The 18689-nt window shown below is 43.7% G+C and overlaps 1 protein-coding gene across 1 annotated transcript; it reads left to right on the top strand.

The window, feature by feature from the left end:
• Positions 1-726: 726 nt before the first annotated feature.
• Positions 727-18493, top strand: COG3 (component of oligomeric golgi complex 3). The gene is made up of 23 exons (XM_081326979.1): positions 727-905; positions 1727-1873; positions 2916-2977; positions 3357-3522; positions 4205-4279; positions 5130-5222; positions 5685-5810; positions 6521-6601; positions 7284-7327; positions 8810-8936; positions 9600-9691; positions 9876-10015; positions 10449-10609; positions 11406-11508; positions 12224-12348; positions 13009-13098; positions 13327-13447; positions 14920-15008; positions 15109-15243; positions 15480-15555; positions 16273-16400; positions 16615-16713; positions 16954-18493. Exons 1-23 carry the CDS (start codon positions 765-767, stop codon positions 16981-16983), a joined length of 2451 nt encoding a protein of 816 aa, XP_081183105.1. The 5' UTR covers positions 727-764; the 3' UTR covers positions 16984-18493.
• Positions 18494-18689: the final 196 nt, after the last annotated feature.

Below are 18689 nucleotides of genomic sequence, written 5' to 3'. Positions count from 1 at the left end.
TGTTTGTCTTTAAATAAATACCCTTCACATTGGGGCTTATTGTTTCCCATCAAACAAAGAAACGTTAGTTTATTTTGAAAAACAAAATAAATACGACTTGTTTCCTACTTTGAGAAATAAATGAATAAGTGTTGCTAGCCTTCAGACTTGAAACTGTTTTCTCTTTTTTAAAGCAAGATTTTAAAAAACGCATAAAAACGTCATCACTGTAACCGCGAACCCAATGTTTCCTCTGTTTTTTCCTAAATTAATAAACACATAAATAAATGCGATTTGCCTTGAGAGTCTCAGAGGTGATTTTATTTTAAGGACAGCCGGGATTTCTGATTTTTCTTTAAGGAATTTTTTCATTTTCTTTAAGAAGCATCAGAACGCCCAGCTGCCTTTGCGACACCAGGAGCTGGGGCAATGGGAGCCTCCTCCGTCGGCATTAGCCTCGAGACTCGTTCTTCTTCAAGATTTTGAGGCCACCCCTCCTCCAAATACCAACTGGAGGGAAGAACAATGTCGGGGTGCTCTGCGGGCATTTTGGGGCGCGAGAAAACAGCTCCCCGCGGAGGGAAGGCAAAGAACTGCGGGGCGGGCTTGGAATCGCCTTCCACGGGTCACTCTAACGCTCGCAAGTCTAGGGTCCGCGGGCCACCCACTTCCGGAGCCCCGCACCGGAAGCGGCGCCGCTCTCGGCGGATGTTTCCCCGTTTCGGCTTCCGTAGCCCGCGCGGCCCCTCCTTCCGCCTCGTCGGCGCTGCTGGCCGCGGGCGAGGATGGCGGCGGCGGCGGCGGCGGCGGAGCGGCTGAGCTGGTGGGAGCGCCCCGAGCGGCCCTCGGCGCCTCTCAGCGAGCGGCAGCGGGACTCGGTGCTGGAGCTGCGCGGGGCCTCGCCGGGGCTGCCCCTGCCGCCGGAGGTAGGCCGGCCCCTCCCGCGGGAGTCAGGGGGCGGGAAGGGCGGGAGGAAAGGGGGCCACGCGGAAGCCCCGCGGGAGGGGCGGCGGGCAAGGCCGGGCCAGGCGGGGCGGCGGAGAAAGCCACTCTCTTTGGAGGAGTTAGCGATTGAAGGAGCCCAGGCTGCCCCAAAACGCGGGCCGGCCGGCCGGACACGCCGCCCGGGGCAAAAGTGGGGAGAGCAGCCGGGCCGGAGGGTGGCCCAGACGGGGGGGGGCATCAACACCGTCGGTCTAGAAGGGGGGCGGAGGGTTTGGCTCTAGCAAAGCCTCCCAGCCCTGATGATGGGATCCGGTCTGCAGGAAAACCTCCCAGCTGGAGAGACCAGCCGGGGCTCCTGTTTCAACCCTGAGCTACAAAGGTTCTCTTTTGCATTGGCTACATCGTGTATTAACCTTCTATTATTTTGAAAGCTTAATGTACCGGAACTAGGGAAAGGAAAGTGAAAATTGTACCCGTATTACAATTTAGGATGTCAAGATTACACGGGTAAACTTATGTGTGGCTTGGCTTTTTAGCATGATCTGAATGTTAATTGCAGTTTAATATTACAGTTTGGCCCTCGGACCGTGTGATTCTTACTGCTACTCAAGGATTGTGGTGTGTTTGTTAAGGCCTGATTCTCCCTTGGTATTTAAATAGGACTTGAATGTGTATATTGTATGTATATTTATAGTACGTAAAGACCTCGCTTCAATAGTTTATCACTTACAAACCAGATACAATGTACAATATTGTCAACTGCCAGGAGACTTATTGAATGATTTTTTTTTTCTTTTAACAGCTACCCATAGAAGATTTAAATAGTTTTGTCCAGCCATCATTAACTGTGACATTGACAGCCACATTGCCGGAATCCACAGAGAACATTCTCTTGAAAGGATTCTCTTCTTTTGGTATGGAAAATGAAAGAATTGAAACGGCGCAGCAGGTAACAAAAAGAGACAAAGAAACAGCAAACTCTTCTCTGGTTCTGGAATAATACAAAAAACTACAGATGACTACTTGTGCAGAGATTGAGTTGCAAAAGGCAAATATGATTTGGAGCATACAGGAAGAATGTCTTTCTTTGACCAGCCGGAGCCAGGAAAAAAATGCATTTGATTTAAAGAGGTTCAGATGGCTGGAACAAGCAAATTATCTTTTCCTTTTCAAATTCATATCACTGCATAGCTCTAATTACTGATTTGGCCATTAGCTTTCCAATTCCAGTTGGGACTGAAATAACCAGTTCCTGGATAGCTGGCAATGTTTGCCTCTCCTTTCTTCAGTTGGGTCATTTTGAGGGGTCTGCTGATGTTGGATTCAATGCATCTAAAGCAGACCTGTCAAACTTGCAAAGTCATGTGATGTCGTGCAACGTATCGGGACAGTTTTGCCATTGCTGGCAATGGGGTGGGCGTGGCTTCTGGATGATGCGTCGGGCGCGCAGGCCGGGAGTTTGACACCCCTGGTCTAAAACCACCTTAATTTGTTACCCGAACTGCAGAGTGGGCTTTCAAGTTACATTGGGTTGACGTAGTACATTTCTGTCTTTTTAGCTTGGGTGAAAATCGGAGGGAAAGTGAATGCTGGGATTTGGGAGGGAAGAACCCACACGTTTATGCAAATAGAAATAATAACAGCGCTTGAGAGCCAGTTTGGTGCAGTGATTAAGGCATCCTGCTGGAATGCGAGAGATGGTGAACTCTAGTTCAGCCTTCGACACAAAGCTGGCTTGTGACCTTGGGTTAGTTAGTCGGTTTCGCTCAACCCTAGGAAGGAGACAGTGGCAAACCACTTGTGGAAAACCTTGCCAAGATGGAAGGGGGGAAAAATCTATGCAGCTCTCTTCAGATTTTGGTTAACATTGATAAAATGTTATTTTCTTCAACAACATTTTTAGAGCAACGGCAAACAATGCAGAGAATGAATTGTCTGCTTCTTCTGAGTTAAGGGTGATATTTAAGAGCTTTATCCTTTCACTCGTCTAGTTCTTCTCGTGGTTTGATCAACTTCGTGCACAGATGGATCAAGATGAAGAGACCAAATATCGGTCTGTATATGTATTTATTCCCTTAATTGTAATTTGAATAACAATGTGTAGTAGCCATCAATAATAATTAAAGCAGCCGATACAAACTTTAATTCCTCGATCTTGTACACCATCATTCCCCAGCCTTGAATCATAGAGTTATTTTGTATATTCTGTTATTTCTCCAGTTTACCCAGAGCTATTTTTTTCAGTGAACTTCTTTCTTTTTGACCGTTTCCCCTTCCCGTGGGAGTGCCTCAAATGAACCACGGTACACACAGAATTACCGCATGTAATTCTGCGTGCAGTAGCTATTCAACAGGCGGCCCAAAAGTTCTGCATCGTTTCATCAATGCCCTCGTTGCTGCAAACCCTTAAAGGCGCTCTCCTGTTTCTCCAGGCTGACCAGGGCAGCTTATTCCGGATTTGAAGAGCAGTGTGATGCCATACTGAGTGACGTGAATTGTGCTCTTCAGCACCTGAAGTCACTGCAGGAACAATACCTCTTTGTCTCGACCAGAACGGGAACCCTGCATGAAGCCTGCGAGCAACTGTTAAAAGAGCAGGTAACGAGATCGGCGTTTGCGTTCCCAAGGCAGGGATTGGATGTTCTGGACTCTAGCGTCACATGCCTTCGCCCTCGTGTGATTTGGCTGTATTTCCCCCCTCTGACGTGTAGTTACCACAAATATAACTCTTGAAGAGATGGAGGTCTGTAACCGTGAGCCAATGGCTCATAAGTAAGAAGAACGGTTATTGTAGCTATTATCCTGCCTTGTATCTATAATTTAGATATAGGTAAGGTGGCATAAATACACCTAATACTCCTGCTTCCTATTTCCCACACAACAACAACCCTGTGAGGCAGATTGGGCTGTGTGGGAGGGGCTGGCCCAAAGACGCCCATCCGGCGCTCGTGCCGAAGGGAAGCCTAGAACTCACCATCTCCTGGTTTCTAGGCCAGTACACTGGAATGAAGACACCAGAGTGATGTCATCGCAGTACAACTTGCTCCTTAATTATGAATTAAAAAATAATCGGTTAACTTAGTTCGTTACAATAGCATTATTGCCCTCTGTATATCACTGCCATATCAAATGTATATCCAAGTGAAATGTTAGGAAATATACTAAAATGCTAATATAAATAGCCTACAAATATTTTATGTTTTTTAAGAGGCAGCTAAAGACTCCATGTTGCATCTTATACCATGCTTTTAATTACCTGCTAATATTTCTTTCTAAATAGTCAGAGCTGGTGGACCTGGCAGAAAATATCCATCAGAAACTCTCCTATTTCATCGAACTGGAAAATATTAACACAGTAAGTCTGTTGCTGCTCAGCCTCTTACCATCTCCAGAACAGCCCAGTCTTTGCATTAGAAGCTCTTTCTAAAAAGCACATAATGAATGCTGACGATTAGCTGTTCTTAGTTAATAGTTGCTGTTTTAAGCCTGAAACCTAGTAAACTCAGAAATATACATAGAACTCATTAAAATTTTATTCCGAGTAATCTTATTTTCATCCTGAAAGACAGCAAAGGAGGAAAACTCTGTAAGATGTATTAAAATGGTAGAGTAAAAACAAGACAGTAGAGGAAGGTGGAGCATATACACAAGCCACCATTCAAAGTTAACCCTGGTGCTGAAAGAGGGGGCACTCACAGCAGGTCCCCAGCATGGGGTCAGGTGATTGTGATGGGGGCACTTGGCGCACGACTTAGAAGGCCCCTTACGACCTTCCTTCACTGCCACAACCGTGCAGGATTCACCTAACAACGGCAGCCATGCGATGCTGCACTTTGCTTAGCAACAGAAATTTCATCCAGGGGCCCAGATCCCTCCACTTCCTCCTCCTCCCCTAGTCAGAGGATCCTTGATTCTTTTCCTCCTACGGAGAACCGGCTGGCATTTTTTCAAAGCCCGTGGAAAGGCTGTGGATTGAGCTTCCTAAATCTTCTCTGTTAATGGAACTGGGATTAAAAAGACGGTCGTTCCAAAGAGAATTCTCAAAGTGTAAAAACTGGTACAAAATAATGAGATAATGTTGCTAACGAGATACTATTTTTGTGAAAGCTGGAGAGCGCATCGTGTAGCAGTTGTACTGAATTGAGATTTCTTTGGTTGTGCATTTTTATTTATTCTATACTTCGGTCTGTTTTTGCCCCTGTCAGAAACTGAATTCACCTACCCTGTCTGTCAGCGGCGAAAGTTTCATCCCGATGCTGAACAAACTGGACGACTGCGTGGCCTACGTCTCCTCCCACGTAGGTATTATTCATGTCCTTCGCAGGGCTCTCTCTAAAGGGCACAACCGCCGTTCTGGTGGCTTGAGGGCGCTCTCTCCCCATCTTTTTAATTTTATTTTTGCACGGACTTTGTGTGTGAGAGAGAGATGGGTGGTGTATAAATTCAATTAATAAATAAAGTTATTAAAGCCAGAGCAATATCATGAATAAAAGATTATGTTCTTTTTCCCCCCAGTAGTTAAGTCAGGGGTGTCCAACCTTGGCAACTTTTAAGACTTGTGGACTTCAACTCCCAGAAGTCCACAAGTCTTAAAGTTGCCAAGGATGGATACCATAACAGAAATGGCATTTTTGCTTGCTTTTAATTTGGTGCAGAGGGTGCTTTGATTATCTAAAAAGCTTCTGCACGTTCAGTTTGAAGCAGGAGATCCATCTTTTTTATTTGTTGTTCTTGTTTAACAGACTTTCCTTCTCTTGCAGCCAAATTTTAGGGACTACGCTGTGTATTTGGCAAAGTGTAACCAGTGTCTCTCTAAAGCCGTACATCTTATGAAAACATATACTGTGAATACCCTACAGAACCTCACAAATCAGTTAATTAAAAGGGTATGTTATTAATTAATATATATTAGTGTTACATGTGCGCTGAATGAAAATCATCTGCAGAAATGTCCTCAGCAGTGTCTTATTGGTGATGCAAGGATGGGCAACTTTGTTTTGACCAAAGGTTGCATTTTCTCTTGGATGAAATAAATACCCGCCTTTGGTGTTCTCTGTTCAGCCAGCCCCCCCCCCCCCCTTTTCCATTTCGTTAGGACTTACGTTCAGGGACAGAGAGAGAGAAAATTGGATTCAGAAAACCCCCAAAGAGGACAAACACTTTTTCACAGGACTTGGTGTCCCTAGTTCAGTCCTCACTGGCTCAAGGTTGACTCAGCCTTCCTTCCGAGGTCGGTAAAATGAGGACCCAGATAGTTGGGAAAAGGGGGGGGGCAATAGGTCGACTCTGTAAACCGGTTAGAGAAGGGCCGCGAAGCACCGTGAAGCGGCGTATAAGTCTCAGCGCTCTTGTTTTGCTTCCGCAGCCAGATTTTGCCCTCAGCCGTTGGCTGCACTTTACAGTTTGTGCTTCCAGGTGTTGATTCTGACAACTTCAGCAGATCTCTTGTATTCTAGAACAAGGGTTTGCGTGTGGTTTCTACTGCTTGTGGTTCCCCAGCCTCCTCGGGTGCCTGGCCCTGGTCCTGAATACGTCGTGCATATTTTCCCCCGTTGTGCAATAATACAGCAGGGAGATAACTCTCTGTTTCTTTTAGGATCCTCTGGTTGCTCCAAATTCAGACAACGCCTTTACTTTATTTTATTTGAAGTTCAGAGCTGCTGCACCCAAAGTCAGGGTAAGTCAAGCGGTGGAGGGCGATTGTCAGGAGGAATATAACATCATTATGAAAGGTTATTTACTTTATACTCAAACAAAACTTACTCATTTTGTTTATGTATGCCTGTCGGCCTACGAGAATACATTAAAAATTGACAATTGCACACTTAGTGCTGAGATCCACATTCTGAACTTGGGTCTGTGGCCAAAGCTGGCGGGTGGGTGCCGAAGATGCTTCCGCCGCGTCCTGGCCGTCCAGGCTTTGGCGCTCACCGAGAATACTGCCGTATAACTCGGATAAAAGCCAGCTGGACCAGCAGATCGTTCATTTTGCAAGATCAAAGATGACAGCCAGTTAATCCTCTTTTTATATAATTGAAACAAACTTTTGTTATATTGGCTTCACTTCGCTATCTCTTAGTCTCTGGAATTGGCTGCTTTACCTGAACGTGTCGGGATTTGGGATTTTATATTCTTTCTCTACTGGGTCGTGAAATTATACCTGACTCTTCATTTAAAAAAAAAACATTGGGAGATTTGAACTAATAGGATTGAAGAGGAAAGGCACTTACTCTAGTCTAGCAGGAGAGAAAGGTGAGGTTTTTTCCACTCTTTTGGAGTGTAGAGAGGATTCTGGGGAATTAATGAATGGGATTAAAAGAAAAATTGCCATTTACCTTCATTTTCCTCTGTTTCCCTAGACGCTGTTTGAACAAATCGAGCAACGATCTGAGAGGATGCCAGAGTATGTAGAATCTTATTTATTGCATTTTATATTAAAATTAATGCAAAGTACTATCCTGTGGATTGAGGCCCAAGAAGGGGCCACCTGATTCTCACTCTGCCCTTGAGCACAGCAGGCCTGGTGGGGGAGGCCCAGCCCTGGCCCCAGTGGGGCAGCCTCTGGCTTCTCCTCCTGTGGCCCCCTCAGCTCAGCTCAGCTCAGGGCTTCGGGACGTTGCGAGCAGCTGGAGACGGGTGAGGATCGGTGACTCTGTGGCAGGCACGCAGGAGGCCACCTGGCGGGGGAGTTTGGGGATCCGCCTGGCTTCTCTGCCCTCGGAAGACCCCGACAGCTCCTTCCCTTTCCGTTCGTCTCTGGTCTCTCCGTCATTCTCACTGCACTTCTTGAAGTCACATTTCTGTGGTTTCTTCTTTGAACTGTACGTAGCACTGGAGGTCCTTTAAGTCCAGGATCATTTCAGTCCATCGTCCTTCCGTCCTGGAAGCCTTAGAAAGAGAGCGACGCGCCTAAGACGTTCTCAAGAGTTGCTGCATTCTGCCGGTTTCTTTTTTTTTAAAAAAAGTACCTTTCATTAAACAGTTTTACAGTGGTGGAAGCCAGTGCAAACTGAAATCGGAAGAAAAAAGAAGAAATACTAAGTGCAAAAAGGAAAAAAAAAAGAAAATGGAGAGAAAGGAAGATAAATGGAAAAAAAGGACGGAGAACTAACTCTCCCCGTCTTCTTTGCAGCAAGGAGAGGCAGATGGATGGCTCCTCCACCCCCTAGGGCAGGGGTCTTCAAGCGTGGCCCTTTTATGACTTGTGGACTTCAACTCCCAGAATTCCACGTGTGCCTGGCTGAGGAATTCTGGGAGTTGAGGTCCACAAGTCATAAAAGGGCCAGGTTTGAAGACCCCCTGCCCTAGGGGATTACTTAACATAGCTCCCTTCATCTCCCCCTCCCAACCATTTACCAATCCAAAAAATATTGTTTCTGTCCAAATGTTGGCAAAAATCCAGAATGTTCAAAAACTATTCCATGTTTTAGCCACAATCAAAGAAGCCAACTTCATATTCCTTTTTTTTGCCTTTAACAACCGACTGGAAGCAAGCAATCTTTTGATAGTTTTTTTAAGCTGAAGATTTGCATAGTTTTCTGGGCTGAGAATTATTTTTAAGTGACTGGGCAAGGCAGCCTCTTGTGGGTGAGGCCATAAATGGTTGAGTATTTCCAGGGTTGTTTTTTTAATGGACATCCCTGAACGATTTAAAATTATACCTAACGTTGAAAATGGTACAATAGCTGCACTCTTGTTTCACAGTGGTTGTCTGCATAATTTCAGGCATGCAAATGACTGCAGCCCCCCTCCCCCCCCCCAAATCGTTCACTTTTTATTGCCTATTCTTCGCAGAGAAGAAAACAGAGAACAGGGATATAAAAAGTGATTTGTTTACTATCTCTAAAATTGAATTTCTCTCTGAAACACCCGCTCCTTTGTCTAGATATCGGCAGCTGTTAAGTGACGTCCACCTCTGTTACCTTCATCAGAGGGAACACCTGTTGGGGCCCAGCATTACCAGCACTGTCACAGAATTAACAAATCGAAACAACAGAGATCATTGTGCTCTGGTAAAGTCGTGTTTTTCACCGTTTTATCTTTCTGTGTTTTCCTTTTTTTTAATCAAACGGTTACTTTTGAATTTAATAGAAAAATACTTTCTATTCTACTCACATAAGAGTATTTTTTTTTTAGCTTTCAGTGAAATGTATTTTTCTCTCTCTGTTTTATCATGCAGCAAGCCGTGATTTTTTTTTAACAATTCCAAAAGAGATCAAAATTGCCTGGGGAACTTTGATTTTATTTGGCCAGTTTTCTTACAGGCAGACATGTTTTTAAATTCATTGTGCTCTGAGAGATCCTAGAGAGAGAGAGAATTAATTAACTAAGGTTGGCTAAAACCCGAATAGCGTGTGTTGAGTAATTGTGCTTCCTAATCTGACTTTGCAATAGTCATTTATATCTTGACTGAAACTGCAAGCAGTGCTTCTTTCAATAGCATTGGGTGACCATCCAGTCCATAAATTAAGGGCCTGGAAAGCGGACACGGAGAAGCTGTGGCTCAGCCGGCCATGTGACACTCCCGCTGCTCTGGTCCGACAGCTCAGGGAGTGGCAGTAAAGTGTTCCTGACTGCCAAGTCATCATCCTTGGTAGATTTCAGCAGTAGAGGAAGGAGTTCAGGGATCATAGCAATAGGTCTGTGCATCTGTTGTTGTTTTTAATTGATCTCAGGTACGAAGCGGCTGTGCCTTTATGGTTCACGTGTGCCAGGACGAGCATCAGCTGTTTGACGAGTTCTTCACGAAGCCAACACCCAAACTGGAGTAGGTGACTTATGTCCTATTATCATTTGTCGTACGAAATCCTACTAGCAGTGTGGAGAGGAATTGCCCACTTATCCATCCGCTTTTAGCTGGATGCATTAGGTTTCATTTTTTGTTGGAAAGGGCCAGCCACTTAGTAACACTTCCGATCTTTTGATTGATTGATTGTTCTCCTCTCTTTTAGTCAGCTCTTGGAAAAGCTGTGCTTGTCATTATACGACGTCTTCAGGCCGCTGATCATCCACGTAATTCATTTGGAAACTTTGTCTGAACTCTGCGGGATCCTTAAAAATGAAATGCTCGAAGATCACGTGCAAAACAACAGTAAGTGGAGCAAATAAGAATGAAGCAATCGAGGTAAGAGGGAGCATTTTAAACATCACTGGATGGTGTGTGCAGGTAATCCTCCACTAGCAATCAATCGCTTAGCAACCTTTTCAGGATTACAACGGAACACACACACACACACACCAATCTTAACATTAGTAATTAATATGTAAACGTATCAAATAAAATTGTTCTGGTTTTATTCTTGGAAGTCTGTCCATCCTCTGCAGAGTCAGTACTCTGTTCCCCTGTTGGGAAATGAAATACAGCGGCAAGTAAAAAATGGTTACAATGAAGAGATCGATCCTAAATTCAGTTCAGGGTCTTTATAGCAATACTGTTTGCACCTGGACAGAATTAGTGGATAGAATTTTATTTATCATCACTGGGAGAAAGTAGAAGAGAGGGGTGACTTTAATTTTTTTCACAGTGAAACAACTGGGCGCTTTCGCTGCTGGAGTGAAGCAGATGTTGGAAGATGTTCAAGAGCGGCTGGTTTACAGGACCCACATCTACATTCAGACCGACATTCTGGGCTACAAGCCTGCCCCCGGGGACCTGGCCTATCCTGCCAAGTTGGAAATGATGGAGGTAAGCGTTCGGCAGAGGAAAACGAAGCGTTGTCTTGGCAGGAGGAGGCCGTTAAGGATGACGAGCATGGCGGACACCGGCTCACTGACTGATAATGTTCATACTTTTAAAATAAAAATTGTTATTTTGAGGAGTCAAACATTGCCATGCAGTCCCTGAGTTTGAGGCATTGAACTGTGTTAAGCTGGTGAGAAGATAATGGAGAGGGCACAAAATTGTCTCCATTTTGCCCCTTTCCTTGCACGTCCATGTGGACAACTTCCTAACAGTGAGGACAATTAAGCTGTGGAACTGCTGGCCACCAGAAATTGTGGGTGCTCCATCACTGGAGGTTTTTAAGAAGAGACTGGGCAGTCCCTTGTCTGAGATGATGTAGGTTCTCCTGCTTGAGCAGGGGGCTGGCCTAGATGACCTCCAAGGTCCCTGCCAGCTCTATTCTATTTTAAACTAAATCTGTATAAACATACAGTCCTCAACCTATGACCGCAATTGAGCCTGCAGTTTCTGTCATAAGTTATTAAGCAAAATGCCCACTCGGGGTTGAGGGCTTTCTTGTACAACAACACTGACTGAGGTCGAACGAAAATGATGTCCTATAAATAAGATTCAGTTTTATATCAATCGTCTGCTATACCAGACTCTATTTTTGCAGGAAGATTTTTAGCTCCAGAGAATCATTCTGTATCGAGTGAGATCAGCACTGAGGACAGAAAGAGAGAGAGATAATTATAACAAATAATAAAATAAGCAAAACGTTTTTCATGGGCTTCTTCACAAAATGGGTTTTTCCTGGCAGCAAATTGCCCAGAGCTTACAAGAGGAGAAGAAGCTCCCCCCTGAGGCTTCTTTGTCAGCTCCAAAGCAGGAAGATCCAGGCGCCTGCAGCGAGGTGAAACTTGGTATGTATGTGCAGTTGTGCAAAGTTGTGTCCTTGAAACAGCTTGCTGGTGATAATTGTATTTGGACCCCTGATTCTCGGTATCTAGAAATCTCAGGAGGAAAACAAACGCAAACCACTCCGTTGGCTTGTGTGGATCAGTCTTAAGTCTCTCTTTGAAAGATTATACCAGTCGTTGCTTTAGGACGGTTGTTGTTTTCTGAACGTTGTTCGGTTTAAAGGATGAGGATTGAGCCTTGCCCTGCCTTTCAAGAGCCTGGGGCTTCAGCCCAACAGCTCTGAAAAGCTCAGAAGCTTCCTTCGGCTCCAAGTACAGCGGATGGTGTAATACGGTGCAGTAGGGAGAGGATCCCTTACGATCTAAACTAGAAACTTGACTGTTTCTCAAACTTGGCAACCTGAGGACGTGTGGACTTCAACTCCCAGAGTCCCCCAGCCATCTGTGCTAGCTGGGGAATTCTGGGAGTTGAAATCCACATTATCTTCAAGGTGCCAAGCTTGAGAAACACTGATCTAAACCATCTCACAGAAGGGAATAGTGTAGATTACACAGGGAACGTGTGACTGTAAAAGCTTTTGAAGAATTTTGGGTTTTAAGACCTCCTTTGTGACAGCTTTGAATGCTTTTCATGGGCCCAGCAGGCATTTGGTTACCTTACCGGTAACCCTGCAGAATAACTGGGTGTCCTTAAATCTGCTACCTTCTGCGTTTACAGACACGGCGGAGCCTTGCAGTCCGAGAGCCCACAGCACCGTCTCCCCTGCCGACCTCCACGGGATGTGGTATCCCACCGTCAGGAGGACCCTGGTCTGCCTCTCCAAGCTTTATAGGTGCATGGATGTAAGCGGTTTTCGGCTCACGTTAAAACTTTTAAAAAATATTTCAAGAATTTTAGAGCATGTGCATGTAAGGCCAAAGCTGGCACACTGAAATTTTGTCTTCTGTGCATACAAAAACAAAAAAACAGGCTTTGTTTCACCTCACACCACATAGGATTTTCGATGGTTAACCTTCTCTAAAGTTAGAATTAAGACAGAAAGTCAACTCCTGGGTTATATCTGATAGACTTTTAATAGCTCTGGCATTAAAAGTTTACGGCAGCCGTTTCACAGAAATATTTAAAGAGTTAAAGTTTATCATTTGATAATGTATATTTCAGTTTTAAATGCGTAATAGTAGCCTAATGATCCTTTTGCAGCTGCAGAATTACAAATCACTTCACTTCTGAAATATGAATTTCCTCCCACATTTGTATGTTTTGCACCTCTTGACTTTACCTCACACTTATTTTAATTTCCCCCAATATGTTAAAAATTAGAATGGCATGGACAAATGTACATTTTTAAAATTAACTTGGCCTGCTGCTTCAGGTTTATTCCCTGCTAAGTTAAGGTAAATAAATCACAGTTAACCAGGCAAAATGAGGGTGTCGGCTGTATCATCTGTGCTGGGTGAAATTAAAATGGTACGAAAAGCTGCCTTTTTCCCCCCCTCCTCCAGAGAACGGTCTTCCAAGGGTTGTCGCAGGAGGTGCTCTCGGCCTGCATACAGTCCTTGTTGGCGGCTGCAGAGGCTATTGCTAAAAACAAGGTCCGGTATAAACACTGGTCAGAAGCAGGAGGACTGCGAGGGGGAGGGGGAGGCATTGGTGGCTGGATTCAGGGAGGGGCAGGGGGGGTTGCTCTGATGGGACGGAGGCCGTCCAGTCTGCCAACATTCAGTCTGTGTGGCCTCAAAAGCGCTTCGGGCTTATTTTGATCAGTTACAGGCCGCTGCTCTGTGTCCACCTGCCTTGACCTCTGTTGTTGTTGTATTTAGACACAAATCGACGGTCAGCTTTTTCTAATAAAGCACCTTTTGATTCTTCGTGAGCAAATTGCTCCCTTCCACACCGAATTCACCATTAAGGAAATTTCGCTGGATCTGAAGAAAACCAGAGGTATTGACTTGTATTGAAGGGCTGTAGTTTAAGGTATCCCAAGCGCAGCAGGGGTGAGAAGCCAAAGTTCCTCCCCCTGACCGATGGGAGTCCGGCTGGGCAGAGCAGGCAGGAAGCAGGACTAGGTCAGCTAAACGTACTTTAGCATCAGGCTGCAGGAACAGAATCTTGCAGGCCTTCCGTTGTCCGTAGAGGGCGTTCTTGGTCAGAAATTGGAATGGGTAGATAACGAGTTGTACCCTGTACGGTTTGAGTACAAGATGCATTTCAATAAAAGCTTTATCATAGGCTGAATGTCCTATGGAGAGTCTCAGCCATCCAGCTCTTGGTTGTCCAAAAGATGCTTTTCTGCAGTTCCAAGAAGGCTCCGCAAACATCCTGCCGAAAGCACAGCTCCACAAGACACACTCCTTTCAGCAGTTCCAAGGAGGCTCCACACCCATTCGCACCACTCAGGTGATCTTGAGGACGCAGGTAAACCTCCAGGTGGCCTCAGCGACTCTCTGAAAGAAGGCAAATGCCCAGCTGTCTGCAAGGAGTATAAATCCTGCCATTTCCCCCACCATCCAGTCAGAGTTGAAGAAGCCTCTTGGATGAGAAGCGAAACGTGCTCAAAGAAAAACAGGAAAGCCCAGTTGCCTCCTGGAAAAGCACCTTTGGGACAACCAGGACCTGGAGGGCGGAGAATCTCCATGGACCTTTAGCCAGGCACTTTGGGAAGAACACCCTTCTGATGGTGTGGGAGTATGAATGGATTTCCGGGGGGGGGGGGGAAGGAGACTACAGGAACCATTTGCACCACTCAGGTGACCCTGTGGACACAGATAAGCCTCCAAGTGGCCTCAATGACCCCCTAAAAGAAGGCAAATGACCAGCTGTCTGCAAGGAGTATAAATACTTCCATTCCCCACCACCCAGTCAGAGCTGAGGAAGCTTCTTGGATGAGAAGCGAAACGTCCTCAAAGAAAAACAAAGTCCAGTTGCCTCCTGGAAAAAAAACACCTTTGTTTTTTCCTCCTACACAAAATTTAAGAAAACTCAATATTTTGTCTTTGGCTTTTCTTGCCTGTCAGAATTTTATCCTGTGTTATTCACTATAAAAGCAGAGTTACTGATGAAATGAAAGGGATGGTAGGTGGGGGTGGGGTGGATATGTGTACAAAAGAGAGGGGGAGGAATAGTACATCGATTTCAAAGGAAGAGGAGAGAACTCGTTCCACATATTACTTAAGATACAGACTTCAAAGGAATTACAGGAAAACCCAAGAAAGTCCAGTTGCCTCTTGAAGAAGCATCTTTGGCATTATCAATAGGCTGGATATTACTAAGAAAACATCACTATTACATACCGCATACATATGATTTCTATGTGATCTTCAAAATTTGCATGAGTATTCTTACAAATTCCATTTCATTTGAATGCATAAGACAAATATCCACAAGTACTCCTTAAAACAGTTCTCTTTTCACAGATGCTGCCTTTAAAATCCTGAACCCCATGACCGTTCCCCAGTTCTTCAGACTAAGCAGCAGCAATGCAATTATACAGTTCTTACTGGAGGTAAAGGAACACCTATTGAAACGTGGACGGGCGTGAGAAAATGATTTTGGGGGTGTGGCAATTTCCGAAGGCCCCGCCCCCCACCGCCTTTCTCTCGCAGGGCACGCCAGAAATAAGGGAGCATTACATTGACTCCAAGAAGGACGTGGACCGGCACCTGAAGCTGGCCTGCGAGCAGTTCATCCAGCAGCAGACGAAGCAGCTGGTGGAACCCCTGCAGGAATTCCTGTCAAAGGTATTGAAATACTGGGAATCCACCATTATTGTCTCGATCAGCCAGTCTGGCCTGCTTAGGCTTGAGACTTTGTAAGTAAGAAAAGGACGACCTGCGAATGGGCAGGTTCGCTGCTGGAGGCCAGTGAAAGGGCTCCGGGACATTCGAAGCCTTTTGAGCCCACCGAGATGCTATTTGTGAAATATCATACACCTATTTAACACAGTCCGTCTATTTCCTTTTTCTGGTTCCTTTAGGTTTTGGCCTTGACCGCAGTGGTTTCTGCCAGGGGCCCTAAGTACAATCTCTCGCACCAGCCCTGGGCGCAACCAGGTAGGTTTTTCCAACAGTGACAAACTCTGTGATCTCTCTAGCACAGGGTTGTTAAACTCACAATGTGGAGCTGTTTATTTTGAAGGCTTTTTAAGTACAATCACCGGTGCAAGTTTTAGTCAGTAGGTGCAAGGGGGGGGGGTTGATTGCTCTCCAGTCAGCTGCAATCTGTTTCCAATTTAATTAGGCAAAATTTAACCTTAGTGGAAGAAATCAATGTTGTATTTTAAAGTGGAACCCCTCTTAAGACTGCTTGGTCCTTTTTAGCTACCATCCCACAGAAGGGATGATGGCACATGACTTACAACCGATCGCTTAGTGACCTGTTGAAGTCACAACAGGTGTAACAGTTTTGTAACTGTTACAAAACAGTGGGTTTGCTTAACAACTGCCCTGTCCGCTTAACTCTACTAACCCTGCAGAAATGCTCATAAGATCAGGTCCAGTCACAGGGTGACTGGCTTCAAAACTATCACAACTTGCGACTGAAATTGTGGGGCTGAACTAGAGTTATAAATCAAGGATTCCTAGTAATCACATTCTTAAATGTATTATTTGTTCCCATGCTTTGTTGTTGATTTTGGAGTGATTTGCCTACGTATATAAAAATGTAGTCAACAAAAAGAAAAGCATCCTAAAACACAAAGAGATATTTTCCAGAACTGTTTCGGAAGAAATTCTGTAGCATGAGCGTCTTTGTGTGTGTTTTATTTACAGTGAAGATCAGTGACTTGGTGTCATCAACATACAAGAGGATAAAAACAAAACTGCCGCCAACCTTACAGAGTATGTCACTTTATTTGTCCAACAAGGACACTGAATTCATCTTGTTCAAGCCCGTTAGGGTAAGTCTTTGGTAGCATCAAACGTTATTTGTAAACACATGCATAACGCCTTCACCTTTAGACCTAGCACACGTGAAATTCCTGTTTTGCATTATCATGCTTGGCATCGTTATTGCAAGATTGAGTGGAAGCCCATCGCGCAACCTTGGAGCCCAGCGTTTATACACGCTGCTTTTAGGATAATGGAAGTCACAAGTATTTTTTTCTCTTTAAGAACAATATCCAGCAAGTGTTTCAAAAGCTGCATGCCGTCTTAAAAGAAGAATTTAGTAATGAAGATCTCCAGATCATAGCTTGCCCATCAATGGAACAGGTATCTAACAGCTTATTTTCTTGTCTTTTTTAAAAAAAGTTTCTGTTTGTAAAACTATTTGTCCTTTATTTTGGGAGTGAAATTTTAGGTACAAAAGTCTACAGGGAGAATGTAGAAAGGCTGGAGAGAGGACATGGGTAGTTTTAATTCCTGAAGAAACTGCAAATGGACATCTGCGTTATAAATTTTCAAGGAAGTCATTCGTGCTTCTAAAAAAAGTAAATATACTTTGTCTTTCAGGTAAATCTCCTTTTGTCAGTAACAAAATAATGATCTGGTAGCCAAACTGCAGGATGCTTCTTCATACCATCCAGGGTGGTCGGAGGCCACCGGCCTAGTTGTGCCTTTCGAAAGTCCTTGGCCTTTGTGCATCCAGCTTCTCATCCCTCCAAGGAGGGGAAGAGTTATTGTTGCTGTTCTGCAAATTCAGAAGCATCCCTAAAGATCCATAACGCGGCACCTACCAGGATGAAAATAGCTCTGGTCTTTGAATTCCTCTGCTCTGTTTTGTATCCAGAGAAGATCTGCTGTCCCAACTTCCTTAAAAGAATTTGGAACACTCCAATTTGGAGAATAGATGCCTTTTACTCAAAATCTGTACATCAGGATCACTTTGAAGGACATATCCAAGCCTTCCCAAAAAATCCTTAGTAATAGTGTCCAGTAATTAGCACTGTTACATTATTCATACACGTCAACAAATCATCAGACTTTGTGGAATGTAAGTGGTAATGGTGAATTTATGGAAGATGCCATATAATCAGCTTATTGTATAGGTACAGCACTTAAATGTAATCTACTTCGATACATCAGTGGGTTGTTTTTCCCCCAAAAACTTTATACTGATGAATGCTGACATTGTTCTGTTTTTATTCCTTGCAAATAGATTGCCTTGCCTTAAAATTATGTCTACATATTATGCAGAAAATATGGTGTGATAAATTCCCATTTAATAGGTTATGACTGAAGTATGTGGAAAACATGATGTGGAAAGATTGGGAGAATGGAGTATGTAATTGAAGTGTAAAGCTGCAAGATCTAGTGCAAAAATAGAAGCAAGCTCTTTTTTTCATAATTAAATTTTACTTGAATTAGAGCAGTGTGTGTGTTGCTGTGAAGTTACAAAAAGACATGCCTTTTCTATAAATTGATTGTTGTGCATTTCTGCCGGGCATGGAAGTCTTGAAGTTTGCATTTTGCATCTAGTATATATTGTATTATAAATAAGATAAAAAATTTATATTGTTCAGGGAACATAGGTAATTTTTAATGACATGTGTGTATATAATCTTTCGGTTTAAAATATTGGCATTTAGAAAACAGTTTAAAATACTAAAAGTTTTACAGAATCCAAACTGTTCTGTATTGCTCTGTTTAATATTAGCACTCGTACTGTTTTAAAAAATTAATGCTTCAATTCTTTAGGGAGATAAATTAATTTTAAAGAACTTTAAAATAACTGAAATTAATGTAAGTATTAGAATATCAATGACATCAGATTTCATTATAAGCCAGTTATTGGCACCCTAGTTAAGTGAAACACATATTTAAAATAATCTGCTGTGAATTTTGAGTAGAGAGATTTTCAGTCAAATAGAATGTGAATAAGTGTATTGTATCTTTAAAAAGTCGGAACTAAGTAATTTAAATGCTTTACTTTCTAAAACAGAATATCTTCTATTACGAACATAGATACTATTTTATTACTCAGTGATTTTCCAAATCACAGAATAAATATAACCTGTACAGGTAATTAGGTAAATAAACAGTGTATATAATTTTCCTAATTTTTCCGTGTGTTGTTCTTCTCATTAAAATAGAAAGCTTTGCTTTCTTATTCTGGGAGGGTTTCGTTTCTTCCAATATTCCTTAGGAAACTTACCTCGTTAAAGCCGTGTAGATCGTAATTGCAGATGCAGAAATTATTCTTCACGGCATAGCTGTCCCAGTTGAAACTTCTCTTTAGGTCCTTTTGA

This window comes from Vipera berus (assembly GCF_964194415.1).
Source record: "Vipera berus genome assembly, chromosome: 4".
Classification (NCBI taxonomy): domain Eukaryota; kingdom Metazoa; phylum Chordata; class Lepidosauria; order Squamata; family Viperidae; genus Vipera; species Vipera berus.
This window is presented reverse-complemented; position numbering and strand designations above follow the sequence as displayed.